This window comes from Lolium perenne, chromosome 2 (genome assembly GCF_019359855.2).
Source record: "Lolium perenne isolate Kyuss_39 chromosome 2, Kyuss_2.0, whole genome shotgun sequence".
Classification (NCBI taxonomy): domain Eukaryota; kingdom Viridiplantae; phylum Streptophyta; class Magnoliopsida; order Poales; family Poaceae; genus Lolium; species Lolium perenne.
The window spans coordinates 137,610,675-137,626,987 of NC_067245.2; the positions used below are offsets into that span (position 1 = coordinate 137,610,675).

Consider the following 16,313-nt stretch of genomic DNA (forward strand, 5'->3'; position numbering starts at 1 on the left):
GGACTAGGGCACGGATGTAGCGAAGCGAATATCAAGGGTGTAAGAACAAATCACACAACAAAGCAGGATATATGTGGGGCTGTAGGTGGGCTACCTATTTGCACCAATAACAAGCTCTAGCGCTGACCGTAGACGACCAATGATACTCACACAAGGCGATATAATGGGACAATGCAACTATATGTGGGAAAAGTTGCAATGCACTAGAGAGACGCTAGCAAAGCTCAACGAGACAGGCACAAGATTGCTCAACTACGGGTGCAGGAAAACAAACTTAGGCCTTCACTTGATTCAACTAGCACAACACTTTTCGTTTTGGATTTTCTATTTGTAGAACACACGCAGCTATGTAGCTCTTTTTTGCTTCTTTTCAATTTTCTCTTGTTGTTTTTTTTTTTGATTTTCTGACACAACTCCTTGATAACACGGCCAACAGAAATTGCAAAGCACCAAAACCCTAACGAGCAGCCTATCGAGCGGTAAAACTAGTCTCTTCTGGGGAAGTTCCTAGTCACTTTATATCGATAGGCTGTGTCTATGGTTGGGAACAAGCACACTGTACGCTATGTGGACTCGGAGTAACAAAAACTGACACAATATGATAAACTAGATGATAGAGAAAACACAAACCCTAACAATTCTACTAGAGGAAAGATCAAGATACGCAAAAACAACTACGAAAAGCAACTAAAACTCGAAATTAGTGCAATCTAAGGCTATGGCAAACCCTAACCCTAACTTTTTATGGCTTTTTCTGGATAGGAAAACACTCACAACTCGACTATGGGGTGGATTGTGGATGGCTTACCGAGGAAAACTGGAAATCTGATACCAAGATGATAAGGGGTGTCCCGATCTTCTTAGTAAGCGACGGTGGTGATGAACACACGATGGTAGCAGCGGAAGGAATCGATGATGATGAGGAGGATAACTTGTATGACGCCGACGAAGTCTCTCGATTGATTCCTGATGCCAATGCAACAGCTCTCAACCCTGCAAGATATTCGCAACTCCACACACTTGCGCACGTAGCCGCCGACCACGAAGCGGTAAATTGCAATCTTCTAATCCCCAATGGAACAGCAGATTACACACAAACTTTCAGTAGTATAAAACTCCAGATCGATGCGAATTGGAGAGTAGTATTCAATAGTTTTGCAGAGCAAACAACTAAGAACTAGGGTTTATCTTAAACGTGGTCTAAAGCAACTTTGGGGGCGTCCCAGGGGCTTATATAGGCGTTCGGGACGACCTCAGGTCGAAAAAGTACGAAAATAACCGACCCAGAATAGATCTGGTCGAGACAGACTCGGACTCGGCCGGTCTGGGGGCCGGTCGACCGGGCCTGGGACCGGGTGGTCCGGTCCTAGACCGGGTCTGTGACCGGGTGGAAACCGGACGAAGGGTCCGTGTTCCCTGGATGTGGCCCGGATGGCACCGGTTCAAAATCCGGTTGGTGACCGGGTGGCCCGGTCCCACGGCCGGTCTGACCGGACCTGGGACCGGCCCGAAGATATCCTCCTCTCGCGCATGCCTCCCGCTCCTTCCTCGCGCGTCCATGGGATGTCTTCACGTCCGGCTCCATGTCCAGCTTCACGTTCAGCTTCTTGTCCAGCTGCTCCTCTCCTCCTCGTGCGATGCTTGATTCCTCCTCATACCTGATCATACACAAGTAATACGACTTAGGTAGTATAAAGTTCTCGTCGATCAAAGTATCGTTTAGGAACAAGTTCACCTGTTGTTTAAGTAGCTTCGCACGAGCTCGTGTCATTGGTCCAATCCTAACTTCATTGGACTTGAGCTTCACAGCTTCATCTTCATCTTGCAATGACGGAGGTAGTAGTGAAGTAGGGATGTCCTCATCAGCTGCACTTGATGGTCTTGAGGCGTAGGTGACCGAAGGCCACCCCGCATCAGTCTATCTCCTCGACTGGTTTCTTTCGCGCGCCTTCCACGCCTCCCGCCCCTCTTGCGCGCGTGCAGGTCCTTGTATCTAGATACAAGTGCATCAAAATCTCTCTCATCAACGTACCTATATTTATATAAAAACATAATACAAGATTTAGGTAGCTTAAAATTCTCAGGTATTAAAGTATTATTTTCAGCCATAATAATCATCAGTTAGACTTAATATTTCTTTCCAGCTCAAACATGTAGAATGATCATATTGCCTGATTATATCCTCATCATCCTCCCTTTCTTCATGAAAAGCAGTCCTCGGCTTTTGGTAAACTGGAAGTGGAAGAAACAAAAAGAACGTGTACGCAGAGTATATGTAGATATAGAATGTTGTATGAATTTTGCGTACATGAGTAGTATTCTCATAATCCAAATTGCAACTTAACTTGCAAGTATAAGTGAAGCATATAGAACTACGATCACGGTGAGTAACAAATATATATACAATCTTATTGTGCAATATTAACTCAAGTGTTCTCACGGAAGACCCATGATCAAATTTTCTATAAACAAGGGTAAACCAATCCAGGATATGTAGATGTACAGATATGGGATACCATGCTTTTACTGCGCTACTCTGACATGTAGAACAAACAAATATATGACCATGAAAATAACTCAGAGTGTATAATGTGCAACTCAGTTTGCAAATATATGTGAAGTATACATCAGTAGCATATAAATGCAACATGTGTTGGGACAAGCACAATAAATCATTGAAATCTGATTCTATTCTAGCAAGATTAGAACAATCCAACATAGGTAAAATTACTCTTGTTGGCTGTAGCTTATCAAACAAAATAGAATCAATATTCATACTATCACGGAAATTATGTACTATCCCGCAGCAAAACAACTTTCTCACATAGCATAAAGGACTACAAGCAGCAATTTTCAGTTCAGCAATGTTATCACAAGTAATGCATATGTAATCTACCAGAAAGTTCCCATCCATGTTATAAACACCAATAAGATTAAACATGAAAGAACATTCATATGTGCTAGAATTCACATAAGAAATTTCAGAAATCTTGTCCATAGCACATTGCATACTCATAGGTTCGTTTAACATGATATAAGACACAATATTATCAGGCGGTATTTTAGCAAGTACTTCCTTATGAGTAATTAATACCACATGATCAAAATTCGAAATTTGCAAGTCATCACATGGTTTTGAAGTATATGTGCAAGTCAAATCCAATGAAGAAACCAACAAAGGAGTAGACTCACAACATTCAGTCGTATGTACCAGCAGTAGCTCCAAATCAGTACCATTGAAAATATCATCCTTCTCAGATGTCGTAGGTGCTGAAATATCTTTCTTATCCTCATCACTTGAGCTCTTTCTTCATAGCGGACATTGGTATCCTTGAGCATGGCTTCAAATTGATTGAGCTTGGCGTGGACGGCTTGAGTAGCTATCCAATGTTGGTGCCGCGTCATCGGTAGTTGGTTCCCTTCTCCACTAGACATGGTTACAACTAAAAACAAGAACTATGTGGTGGGTGGTTAGGAAAGACTACCAAAAGGGTCAAAACTTGCAAACCAAAATCGAAAAGGTGTTTCAAGGCGGAGGGCAACCGATATGTATGCACACACACAAAAACAAAAACTCTATATGGTGTTAGGTATGGATGTGGAAAGCCAAATGGAAGAACCAAACGAAAAGTCTATTGTCAAAAGTGGGTAAGATCCAAAAGTCACAAGTCAAAAGGTTGTGATCACAAAAGGCATACACAAGGAGGAACACACGCGTGGGACAAAATGGGGTTAGCGCGACTTGGAAAATAAGCAAGAACAAAATGGTCCTAACGAAAACTACTAGCTCGGTGTCACGCTAACACAAGAGAGACCGTGGCTTGGTTGCAAAATTGAGAAGCAACAAGATTTGCGCAAGACGCCTCTCTTCTCTTTTCTCTCTTTTGCTTAAAAGCTTTGGACTCTTTTGTGTATAGGTGTCACTCAGACACTTTTTCTTTTTGTATTTTTCTTTCTTTTTCTCACTATGTAAGTATACTACTATCTATGTAAGTATGTCACACTTCTTTTGCTTATCTTTTCACATGAGCTTGCTTCGTAGCTTTGCTCAACACACGCACACCCTCACGGTCGGGACGCTTGCGCAGTGCTTCGCAATACTAGAAAGCCACTCTCGATAGGAAAGGTACGCAAAAGAGGCTAGGGCTACAAGTTAGGAGCAAGTTATACCACTTGATGATGGTGGCCGACGATCTTGAACTTGCTATGGTGGAGGTGTCAAATGAACCGCTTGGATCCTCGGGGTGCCGTCGTCATTGTCGATGTTGCGGAATCTTTGTGGTAGCTGAAATGGCACTCAAACCGAAGTCCAAACACAAGGGGGTTAGTACCAAAACGAAAAACGATGGTTGCTGTCAAAATTTCGGCCAGTCGGAACTTCCGGTCCTGAGGGGCGGTACTTCCGGTCCCGGGCGGAACTTCCAGTCCTGCCGAGCGGAACTTCCGGTCGCAATCAGATCTGCGGGCTGTTCGTCGATTTGGGCGGAAAATCCGGGCCAAAATCCTTCGAATTCGAGGAAAATTTGGCACTAGAAGCTGTGGGAAGGTGGGGGAATTGCAGATCAACACCAAAGACAAGTTTCTATTGGAGCAAAACCACAAACAACTCAACCAATCGCGAGATCGATCCAATGCCAATTTGGGGCTATTTTTTGGGGAAAAAAATTTGGAATTTTTTTGGGCGAAATTGGTGGAATTGGGGGTGGTGGGGGTCAAATCCGTGGCAACCAAAGAACTGCTGATACCATATGATAAGGCTAAGCCCAAGGATGTGCCCGATCTTCACGAATTTGGGTGGAATTCGTGGGGGTGGTGGATGAACGCGATGAACACGAAGAACGCGAGGGGGAATCATAGGGATACAACACACACACGCACACAATCAGTTTTCCCTCGTTGGCCCGAACCACCAACCCGATAGAGGTTGCGAGAAAAGACCTTCCGGTAGAAGTCCCGCAAAGAGATCGACGAATCGAAGCTCGCAAGATCTAGAAGGGTGAAAAGACTGGAAGGTTGATAGAAGTGCAAGCAAAAGACCAAATAGGTAGAAGTGCAAGCAAAATATCAAACAAACGGTAGAAGTCACCAAAGAGATCTTCACGAGTCGATAAGGAGCCCGGGTGGGTACAAGATCAAAGATCTAGGTAGGGTTCCCACAAGGGTGAGCTAAGCTCAGGTTTAATTTCACATCAAGTCTAATCTCAGATCTGAGCCAACAAGGCTATTTATAGGTGGGGGCGAAGGGGTAAGTTACACGCTGAAAAGTGCTGTCTCGCTGAAGTTTGATGGGGCGGAAGTTCCGGTCGTTCTGGGCGGAAGTTCCGGTCATGGGCGGAAGTTCCGGTCTTGCGGGCCGGCAGTTCCGGTCGGGGCGGAAGTTCCGGCCTTGTTCCGGAATTCGGCCATTTCCTCGCAGTAACATCCAGTATGGTTTTGACGGACTTTCGGAACTTGGGCGGAACTTGGGCGGAAGTTCCGGCGGGCGGAAGTTCCGGTCCTCCGAGGCGGAAGTTCCGGCTGGATCCTTTTCCCTGGGCGCTGGAAGGCATCTTGAGGGCATCTGGCCGGAAGTTCCGGTCCTGGGGGCGGAAGTTCCGGCCTGGGCGCTGTAGCTCCATCTTCATCATTTCCAGCTCTCTCTCCATTGGCTTGGTCTCCATGGCTCGCGTCTTGGTCGATGTACCTGATTGAACATAGGGTATTTGCATGAAGTAGCAAGCCATCCAAAGGGGTATCAAAAGCATGCGTGGAGAGGAGCGAATTCACCTCTTGGTGTAGGGCGTGGGCTCGAGCTCGTGTCATTGGACCACGAGGAGGGCTTGTCGGTCTTGAGGCGGTGGTGTCCGAAGGCCACCCCGTATCAAACCTCTTGGATCCTCGGTGTGCCGTCGCCGTTGTCGATGTTGCGGAAGCTTCTGGTAGCTGAAATGGCACTCAAAACCGAAGTACAAACACAAAAGGGGTAGTGCCAAAACGAAAAACAAAGGTAGCTATCAAAAATTCAGACTGGTGGAACTTCCGGTGTCTGGGGGTGGTACTTCCGGTCCCGGGCGGAACTTCCGGTCACAATCAGATCTGTGGGCTGTTCTTCGATTTGGGCGGAAATCCGGTCCAAAATCCTTCGAATTCGAAGAAAATTTGGCACTAAAAGCTGTGGGAAAGGTGGGGGAGTTGTAGATCAACACCAAAGACAAGTTTCTATTGGAGCAACACCACCAAAAACTCTACAAATCGCGAGATCCAACGAAGGACAATTTGGGGCTATTTTTTTGGGATTTTCGAAAAATTTCTCAAGAAAATTTTCGGGGTGTGGGGGTCAAATCCGTGGTAACCAAGGAGCTCTTCATACCATATGACAAGGGATAAGCCCTAGGGGAGGCCCGATCTTCACGAATTTGGGTGGGATTCGTGGGGGAGGTGGTAGAACACGAAGAACACGAAGGGGATCGGAGATACAAACTCACACACACACACAAATCGGTTTGTCCTCGTTGACCCGAACCACCAACTCGAAAGAAGTTGCAGGAAAATACCTTTCCGTAGAAGTCCCGCAAAAAGATTGAAAAATCGAATCCAAGATATCTAGAAGGGTTAAAAGATCAAGGTTGATAGAAGTGAAAGCAAAAGACCAAATGGTAGAAGTGCAAGCAAAAGACCAACAATTGATAGAAGTCACCAAAGAGATCACAAGGATTCAACAAGGAGATCACGTGGAGGGTCTATGATAGGGGTTCCCACATGGGGGCAAGAGCATGGCTCAAGTTCTTTCTCAATTCAAGTCTAATCTCAGATCTGAGCCAACAAGGCTATTTATAGTTGGTGGGGCGAAGGGATAAGTTACATGCTGAAACGTGCAGTTTTGGGCTGACAGTCGTGCAGGTGGAAGTTCCAGTCACTGGGGGCGGAAGTTCCGGTCGGGGTGGATGTTCCGGTCTCCAAGGGCGGAAGTTCCAGTCGGGCGGTACTTCCGGCCAAGTTCCGGTCTAGTTCCGAAAATGATCGTTTTCTTTGCAGAAACATCCTGGGGGCTCGGAGCTTGATTTCGGAACTAGGACGGAAATTGGACGGAAGTTCCGGTCCTTTGGAGCGGAAGTTCCTGCTGGATGCTCTTTTCTGGGCGCTGGACGACATCTGGGAGGAATCTGACTGAAAGTTCCGGTCCTAGGGGCGGAAGTTCCGGCTGGAGCGCTGGGTCTCCATCTTCTCCATCTTCAGCTCCCTCTCCATTGGCTGGGTCCTGGGGGGCGGTAGTACCGTAAGGAATTACAATCAACGGCAAATGCCGTAGCAACTACGTGGGCATGTCCCTGAGCCAAATCTATGTTCTACCCTGAATTCTACCTAGTCTTGCTAGTTCATGGCTAACTTTAACAATACAAGCATCTCTTTCCCTACCCTAAGAAAATCACAAATAGCGCTAATTCTGAATGCCTAAGCTGAGGTGTTTGGCAAGGATTCCCTCATCATCTCCACAGCTTTGGTGCAGTCAGATTCAACTTTAACCTTCAGCGGCGTCCAATGCAAGGCCAATCGTAGGCCTTCCTTGATCAATGGCAATAATTTCTGCTTCTGTGGCGTCATTACAATGTGGAAGATTTCGACACGCATCGAAGATTGGCTACCCACAATGGTCGCGGAGCACCATTCCTACCGCTGATGCCTTGCCAAGAAAGGCCCCATCAACGTTTAGCTTGGCTTCTCCACTAGCAGGATGTGTCCAGCGCTTCCTAACTTTTTTCCTACCATCCATTTGGATGCCTTCCTTGTTGGTAAACCCTTGCACAGGATTGACCACCATTTTACCATTTACCACATATGCATCCTGGAACTATTTATGAGCATAAGGCAGTGAAGGTAGGTCACCAAGAAGCGGTGGGATCCATCGATCAAGGGGCAGGGTTTTCATGGGTCATTTCGCTATGGCATGCCATATTCGCCACATAGTCATGAGCGTAGGAGCTCTTTGGGCTTCATGTATCATTGCTGGACATTTAGGAGTCATTCTGTTCCAGTTGGTTTTAGCAGTTCGGCGACAAGTCCAGATTTCAGCCATCGCTCGCCATAAATCCCGAGCATGTTGTCAGCGATGGAAAACATGGAATGTAACTTCATCAGCACAACCGCAGATCGGGAACATGCTTGAGGTAGGCATGCCTCTCCTCATTTGCTTTCGCTAATTAGCTGACATGTGCTTGACGCATATTTGTTTGTTTGACTCCAATTTCTTGGTCCACTTGGGCTTTAAAAATAGTAAACTGTCATCTGCGAACCCCAGCCTTTGCATCACTTTCCTTAGAAAATCCCAATCCACCCCGTCTTATGTTTTGAATAGATATAACTTGTAAGCACAGAAATTCATTGACAGATTTGTGTTATTCTCACTGAAGTGCAGGCATTCAAAAGCAACAAGTGACAAGGGATTAACTTGTCAATGCCTACGGGTTGTAGACTAGGGTTTAGTTAGAAGTAGAGGGCAAGTAGATCTCGAAGGTTTCAGCCGAAAAGTGATCGACGATATGAAAGCTAGGGTTTGTGAGACAATGAATCGATTCTTTCTTTGTCCCTCGACTCCCCCTTATATAGGAGGCGGAGCCGAGGGATTCATGATGTACAAGTTACAGAGTCCGGGAAGGTTTCTAACTCCTCCCGTAATATTACAAGTGTTCCTTCCTAATACAACTCTAGCTTTCCTTAACTAGCAAGTTGGGATTCCGAATTCTTCTTATCCTTCGGGTCGTCGGCCTTCAGTAAACCCTGTGTACCATCTTTGGCAGGCCCATTGGGGATGCCTATGTCAGTAGCCCCCGAGATTTTTCTTGAATTGTAAAGTCAGGGAAAATCTCCACTTTTATATTTACTCAATAACTTTGAACTTCACCATATATCTTTACATGTGAATTTCTATATTGTACAGGGATAATGGTAGTTGGGGCTAGTTCATCTGACGGATCAGGTACTAGTTAACTGCTCTAGTGGCAATCCGCAAAAACATACTTCAAGATCACGTCCCTGGACATGATCTCGGGATACTGGTGTAAACTTCGACAGGTGCCGCTTAAGGTCTTACCATTCTGTCGAGTCCCAGTCATATTTATCGGGTACCTAACACGTCCGTTAGGATTTTTCTTCGTATCTGTTGATACGGGAAAAAGTAGCAAACCGACGTCAGAGACGACGCCACGCCACACAGAACAGATCTGGAGTCTTACCTTCGCAAAGTTTTGCGGCATTCAGAAATTGTTCGCAACTTTGGCGTTCTGAGAATATATTGTCGAGTGCTTTTTCGGCTGTTGGAATAGCACATTTTATTGAGTCAACGGATGACTTATATTGCTTTCCCGATGGGAGTATATGTCGAGTTATTTATATAACTCGAAATATACTCACTTTTTCTTCTTCTTTTTCTCTCTTTTTCCTTTTTTTTATAATTTCATCGGGCACGCGAACAGCATTCCCGATGGGAGTAGCCCCCGAGGCTACAGCCAAGGACTTGTGCTTGGGTGTAGGCTCCACGCCTTATGTCGCTATATTTTTCACTTGTCGCATACTTTTTTTTTTAAATCTCTCGGGTGCGCGAACAGCGCTCCCGATGGGAGTAGCCCCCGAGGCTATGAGTAAATACTTGTATTTGATCATAGACTCTCGCCATTTCTATTCTTTCTCGAATTTTTCATTTTTCCAAAGTAGCCCCCGAGCATTTGATCAAAAACATGTATTTGATCAAAGGCTCTCAAAATGATCCATAATCTTCTACTGTCACCTTTTTTATGAAGCTGTTGAGTCGAAATTTTCTCTTGCTAAAGTGACATCACTGCTGACGATAGCCACGACTGCTGTTCCTGGAAAACGCGAGAAGTTCTCTCTCGCTGCCTTGCGGGCCCAAATTACGCACCGTATTGACACGTCGTGCAAGTGGGGGACACACGTCCTCCGCTTTTCCTAGCGCACGTACTGTAGCTCCTGTGCTTTCGCGCCTGTATGAAATTACTTTTTACCCCTTGTCCACGTGTACACCATCTGTCCCGCAATCTCTCAATCCAACGGCGCGTCGATTCACCGCACCTCTATATAAAGGCATCATCTTCCTCCTCTAGTCCTTTCGCTCGCGCTGCACCTCTGCTTCTCCTCTGCAAATCCTCCATTTCTCCCATTGCTTCAAGCTCGCAACCACACTCACACTCTTTGCCGCCAAGTTCATTGATGCCGCCTCGCATCCGTTTGACAAGGCACAACACTCCGGAATCGAGAATGGCGACGGCGGATCTGGCAAGCGCGGAGTGGGAAAGATCCAAGATCTCTGCCCAAGACATCAATCTGCTGAAGAAGATGGGGTTCAACAAGAAGGAGAACTCGCTCCGCTTCCCCAAGGAGGAGAGCTATCCCAAGCCTCCAATCGAGTATCGGGTCAGTTTCGTTGACCACCTCATCCGAGGTCTTTCTCCCCCCATCCACGAGTTTCTTCGAGGTCTTTTGTTTGTCTATGGGCTTCAACTGCATCAGTTGACGCCCAATTCCATCCTCCACGTGTCGATTTTCATCACATTGTGTGAGTGCTTCCTTGGGGTCCAACCTAATTGGGCTCTGTGGAAGCGTATCTTCTGCCTTCGCCGTAATGGCTCCCACAACGTCGCCTACAACATTGGCGGCGTTGTTATCTGTGTTCGCTCTGACGTCGAATATTTCGACGTCAAATTCCCCGACTCTGTCCAAGGTTGGCGGAAGAAATGGCTGTATATCCACGAAGAAAACTCCAATCCAGTGGAGGACAACATCGCCCCTTTCAACGAAGAGGCCAAAATCCTTCGCCGCCGTTCCTGGGATGCTGAAGCTACCGAAGCTGAGAAGTTGGCGACAGAAGCGCTGATGACTCGCATCCACGAGCTACAGAACACCCGCGGCAAGGAACTTTCGGGCATTGAGATTACTGCCTATTTCCTTAGGATTAGAGTGCAGCCTCTCCAGGCTCGCAAAAATCCCCTCTGGAAGTATGCTGGTGAAGAAGATGTCGACAGGCTCTCAAAAGACCTTCCTTTGAAGGATTTTGAAAAGCTTATCCGCAAAATCTCATCGCTCAACAAGAAGGATCCAATTCCATCCTCTTGCCGCATTACGCCATACAATGGTGCCAATCCTCTCCCCGAGGTAATTTTTCCTCTTAGCTGCTATATTGTCTCCTCGAGTTTTACCATTTTATCGACTACTGTCTTGCTAGCTTCTTTTGCATAACTTCTTTTTTATTGACACTTTTTCTCAGAACCACCCTATCCTCGCTTCTCTTCCTCCTCTTCCTGAAGGTGGAGAAGTTGAAGACCGTACTGTTGTCGATGATGACAACCGAGGCACCTCGCGTCCTGAAAGTGAAGTCGTGGGTGCTCACAAATCCGCGGCTTCTTCTGAAAAAGACGCTGAGTCTGAGGCCACCGCTTCGACACACTCCCTTTCTCCTGCTGTTTCTCCAAGGAACAAGAGGAAGAGGGATGAAGTCGAAGATTCCGGCACCTCCAAAGCCGAAGAAGCTGGTCCTTCAGATAAGAAGGCAGCTTTCAATCCATACGATGATGCCCTCATCAGCTCGTAAGTTATCCCTTGCTTCTTACTGTTTTTCTCTTGACATATTTTGTCTATCTTGCTTCTTATATTGTCGCCATTTTACTGCAGTGGTGACGAGGAAGAGGCGCAAGCTATTGACGCGACTTCTCGAACGAGTACGTCGCGTACTTTAGTTGTGTCTGAAGTGCAAGTTGAAGGAGAAGAATCGTCGCCTCCTCAGCAAAACACCGATCAGCCGACTCCTCCTGCAAGCCCCCTTGTCCCTTCGCCAAAAAGGGCGAGGGTTGAATCAGTCACGGAGCCTGCCTTACAATTGGGTGGCTCCACGACTCCTCTTCTAGATGATGTAAGTCCCTAAGTACTTTCCGATGCTGTCGACTTTTTTCATTGTTTGCTTCTTTTTTGCTTTGTGCTATCGAGCTTTTGACTATATTGATGCCTTCTTTCTTTATCTTTCTTTACCAGCCTTTGATTAAGGAATTCATCCGCTTCGGTGCCCAATTCGTCGGGTACCGTGAATATGCTAGCAAAGCTGAAGGTACTATTTTTCTGCTTCTCCTGGCCCATGACTTCTCACTCCTTTCTTGTCGTGATTTTGACTGGTTTTGACTACTTTGGCAGAAAAACTTGCGGAAGCCAACAAGCGTGCCGATGCACTTGCTCAAAAATTGGAGCAAAGTGAAAAGGCTCGTAAGAAGGCTTAATCAGATGCTAACAAGGCCAAGGCAGATGCTGCAAAGGCCAAGGCAGATGCTGCTGGTGTTGAAGATCTTCGGAAGAGGCTTCACGACGCAGAAACTGCTTTGAGCGATAAAATAGCTGAGCAAGCTGCTCGAGAGGAAAAGATCCTCAGTCGCTTGGAGGCACAGAGTCGATGTTTTGTTAGTAAGTGCTCGAATCCTTGTGCATATCCTCGGGTTACTTCACATTTTCCGAGCATTCTTTATTTATGAGCTACCCTTTGCTTGTTTTCAGGGAGAACTCATCAAGAATACGAAGTGGATGGTTCTGAAGGCGACGAGCTTCTCGATGCGCTGACCCTTCTTGAAATCCATGGGGATGAAGCACGCGAAGGCCTTGCTGATGCTGAAGCAGGTCTGTCGAAGCTTTTCTCCTACTTCTTCCCGAAGAAAGAGGAGCCCAACACTTTTGTTGCCCTTGCCAAAAGCTTCAACGTGCCAGAAGATCTTGGGCTCAAACTTCACCAAGAGGGCCTGAAGGTTGGCGTAGAGGGCACCATCGCACTGATTGCTGATAGCCAGCAAAATGTCGACTGGACCAAGGTTGGCGACATAGGGCAGATGGAAACGAAGAAGTGGCAATCTCTAATTAGAGCTGCCAAACCTTCCTCAAAGCCAATCCTTGCCTATCTTGGCGTTAAACCAACTCCTGCTCCAAGCGCATCTAAGCCGGAGGTCAAGTAGACCACCCTTTCATTCTTTTCTTGTTTCTTTTGATGCTGTCGCCAAAGTAGCTTTGGCGACGCCTACCACACTAGCTTGTCAGGGCTTTCTCCATTGTAATGTCTTGTAAATATTCTAAAAAATCAATGGAATTCTATCTTGCTTGATGATTGATGTCGAGCCTTTTCTTTCAGTTGACGTTCGATAACTATACTCCAACTCCTGCTCCTTCCGATGTTTTGCCTTCCTCTTCTCGCTCGAAGAAAGCGATGGTGAATAGTGAACTTGATGAAGATTCCTCGAGTAAAAGTTTATCGCAAGACTTGAAAGAACTTCGTCAACAACTTCAGCATGCGAAGAAGCAAACACTTGTGATGATGGAGCAATCTCGCAAGGCGTCCGAAAAAGAGAAAATTGCCCTTCAACAAGCTCGAGAAGCTATAGCTGCCAAGGAAGCCGCCGTTTCTGAAGCTGAAAAGGCAACCACTCGAGAGAATAGTATGCTCGAACTGATGAATGAAGCCAGTGTGGATATGTCAGGTACGCTTTTTCAACCCAGAACTTCTTCTATCTTTCTGATGTATCCTTGTTTGAATTTCTCGTGCCGTCGCCAAATAGGTTCCTTTCTCGACGCTGCTGCTGAAGATGAAAGGGTAAACGTAAGGACAAATCTTCTCGTTAACCTTTCTCTTGACCACGGTTCTCTATTATGGGCCACTCCAGAACGGACCCGACAGATTGTCAGGTTTCAAGCGTGCCTGTCAGGTTCGCGAGTTCCTTGATTTCTGCACTAGAACATTGTCCCTTGTTTACAAGACGATGTTTCCTCGGGACGAGGCGCCCGACACTCTTCTTGGTTTGATGGAAAAGTTTTGGGATGCCCCTCGTATTCATAACTTTGTACGAGCTCAGTTGACTGCTGGAGCAAGATTCTCCATGATCATGATACAAATCTGTCATCGAAAATTAGACCTGACGACGATTGTCTCCAAATGCCTGGCTAAGCAATCGAAGCGAAAAAGTAACGTCGACAAGATCAATGACATTGTGACTCCTGTAGCCAAAGAAATGATGGACGAACTTCTTCGGATGGATTCTGAATTCTTTGTCAAGGGGAGCTATGCTGATCATACGACGACTGCTGCAAATAACAAAGATCTATCCATAGATAGTATATGAGGCATTGACTAAGTTGTACTATATTGCGAGAAATCATGTCTATATTTTTTGTCGAATTATTTATGTTAATGAAGTTGTCTATATTGTGAAGTGTAATCTATATTGCGAAGCCCCCGAGTCTTTGACCGGAGCTTATACTATTTTTCATGTCGATGAATTTACTATTTTGCGAGAATATATATATTTTGCTGTCGTGGGTTATGAGCCCCCGAGCCTGTCGACGAAAAAGATGTATGTCACCAATATCTTTTACTATATTGCAGCACCGCGAGCCCGCCTCATTAAAAACCTTTCCAGCCCCACTCGGTGCCCTGAAAAGGAAAAGAGTGCGTCTGAAAACTTGCGGGCGTTTCAGTACATTGTATTTTTACAATTGAGGACTATATTTCGACTCTAAGCGTAGAACCGCCTGAGTTGCGCCACGTTCCAGGGATTTTTCTCTGGAACCCCTGTCTTCTTGTCCTTGATCTTGTATGCTCCTCCTTCGATTACTTCTGTGACGATGTAAGGGCCAAGCCACGGCGACTCGAGTTTTTCAGTACTCTGCTGATTGAGCCGTAGGACTAAATCTCCGACCTGAAAGGATCTTGGCCGCAATCGTCGACTGTGGTAGTTTTTCAGGTCTTGCTGGTACTTGGTGACCCGTGATAGTACTTCATCTCGAGCTTCATCGAGTGCATCTACATCGTCCTCTAATGCTCTTCTTGAAGTTTCTTCATCATACTCTGTGACTCTCATGGAATCCTGCTCTATTTCGATCGGTAGTACTGCCTCAGCTCCATGGACCAGGAAGAACGGAGTTTCCTGTGTCGCCGTATTTGGTGTTGTTCGAATACTCCATAAAACACTTGGCAACTCCTCTGGCCAAGTATGTCGAGCCTTTTCAAGCGGTCCTAACAGGCGTTTCTTAATACCGTTGCAGATGATACCATTGGCTTTCTCGACTTGACCATTGGTTTGCGGTTGCCCAACTGACGCGAAGTGCAATTTGATGCCTACTTCTGCGCAGTATGCCTTGAATTCCTTGGATGTGAAGTTACTGCCATTGTCTGTGACGATTCTATGAAGTACTCCAAATCGAAAAACAATGCTCTTCACGAATTTTATAGCTGACGCTGCATCTGGTGAATTTATCGGCTTCGCTTCTATCCACTTGGTGAATTTGTCGACAGCAACGAGCATATACTTGTATCCTCCTGGCGAGGCCTTGTGTAATTTTCCCACCATATCGAGACCCCATTGGGCAAAGGGCCAAGACAATGGTATTGGCATCAGCTCTGCTGCTGGAGAGTGGGGTTTTGCGGCGAATCTCTGGCACACGTCGCAGGTTTGTACTATCTCCTTTGCGTCCTCGATTGCTGTCAACCAATAGAATCCAGCCCGAAAAACCTTGGCCTCAATGGCTCGACTGCTCGCGTGATGACCACATATTCCCTCATGTACATCCTTTAAGATTACTCTTCCTTCTTCGGGTGTGACGCACCGTTGTAGCACGCCCAAAATACTGCGCTTGTATAACTCCCCTTTGACCACTGTAAAAGCTTTCGATCGTCGAATAACTCGCCTTGCTTCAACTGGATCGTCGGGTATTTCTTTCCTTAAGATATATGATATGTATGCTTGCATCCATGAGACTTCCACCATCATCACTAGCTCCTGGTCCTCTTCTTCTGGTGCTTCTTTGAGAGCAGTCGAAGTTTTCTCCTCCTTCTCCTTCTTCTGCGCTTTCTTTGGTTTGGTGGATCTCTCGGTTATCTCTTCCCAAAACACTCCTGGCAGAATTGCGAGGCACTGCGACCCGATGTTTGCGAGAACATCGGCTTCATCATTACTCAGCCTGCTGATGTGATTTACTTCACATCCATCAAATAATTTCTCGAGCTCATTGTACACTTCCTTTTATGCCACCATGCTATCATTGACTAGATCACATTGGATCATGACTTGCTGAGCCACCAACTGTGAATCACCAAATATTTTTAATAGAGTTGCACCACAAGCTTTCGCCAGCTTCATCCCGTGTATGAGAGCTTCATATTCTGCTTCATTGTTAGATGCGTTTGGGAACGTCATCCGTAGGACATACTTCAGTTTGTCGCCTTCAGGTGATATAAGTATCACACCTGCACCAGCTCCTTCTACCCTTTTGGACCCGTCAAAGTTCATGGTCCAAGTTCTCGA

At 46.2% G+C, this 16,313-nt stretch overlaps 1 protein-coding gene across 1 annotated transcript in view; it reads right to left on the bottom strand.

Moving 5' to 3' along the window:
• Positions 1 to 7,618: 7,618 nt before the first annotated feature.
• Positions 7,619 to 16,313, bottom strand: part of LOC139835608 (uncharacterized) — a 33,503-nt gene continuing 24,808 nt past the window's right edge. The window contains exon 5 of the mRNA XM_071825468.1: positions 7,619 to 7,828. Within this exon, the coding sequence (XP_071681569.1) occupies positions 7,619 to 7,828 (210 nt within the window). The remainder of the gene's footprint in view (positions 7,829 to 16,313) is intronic.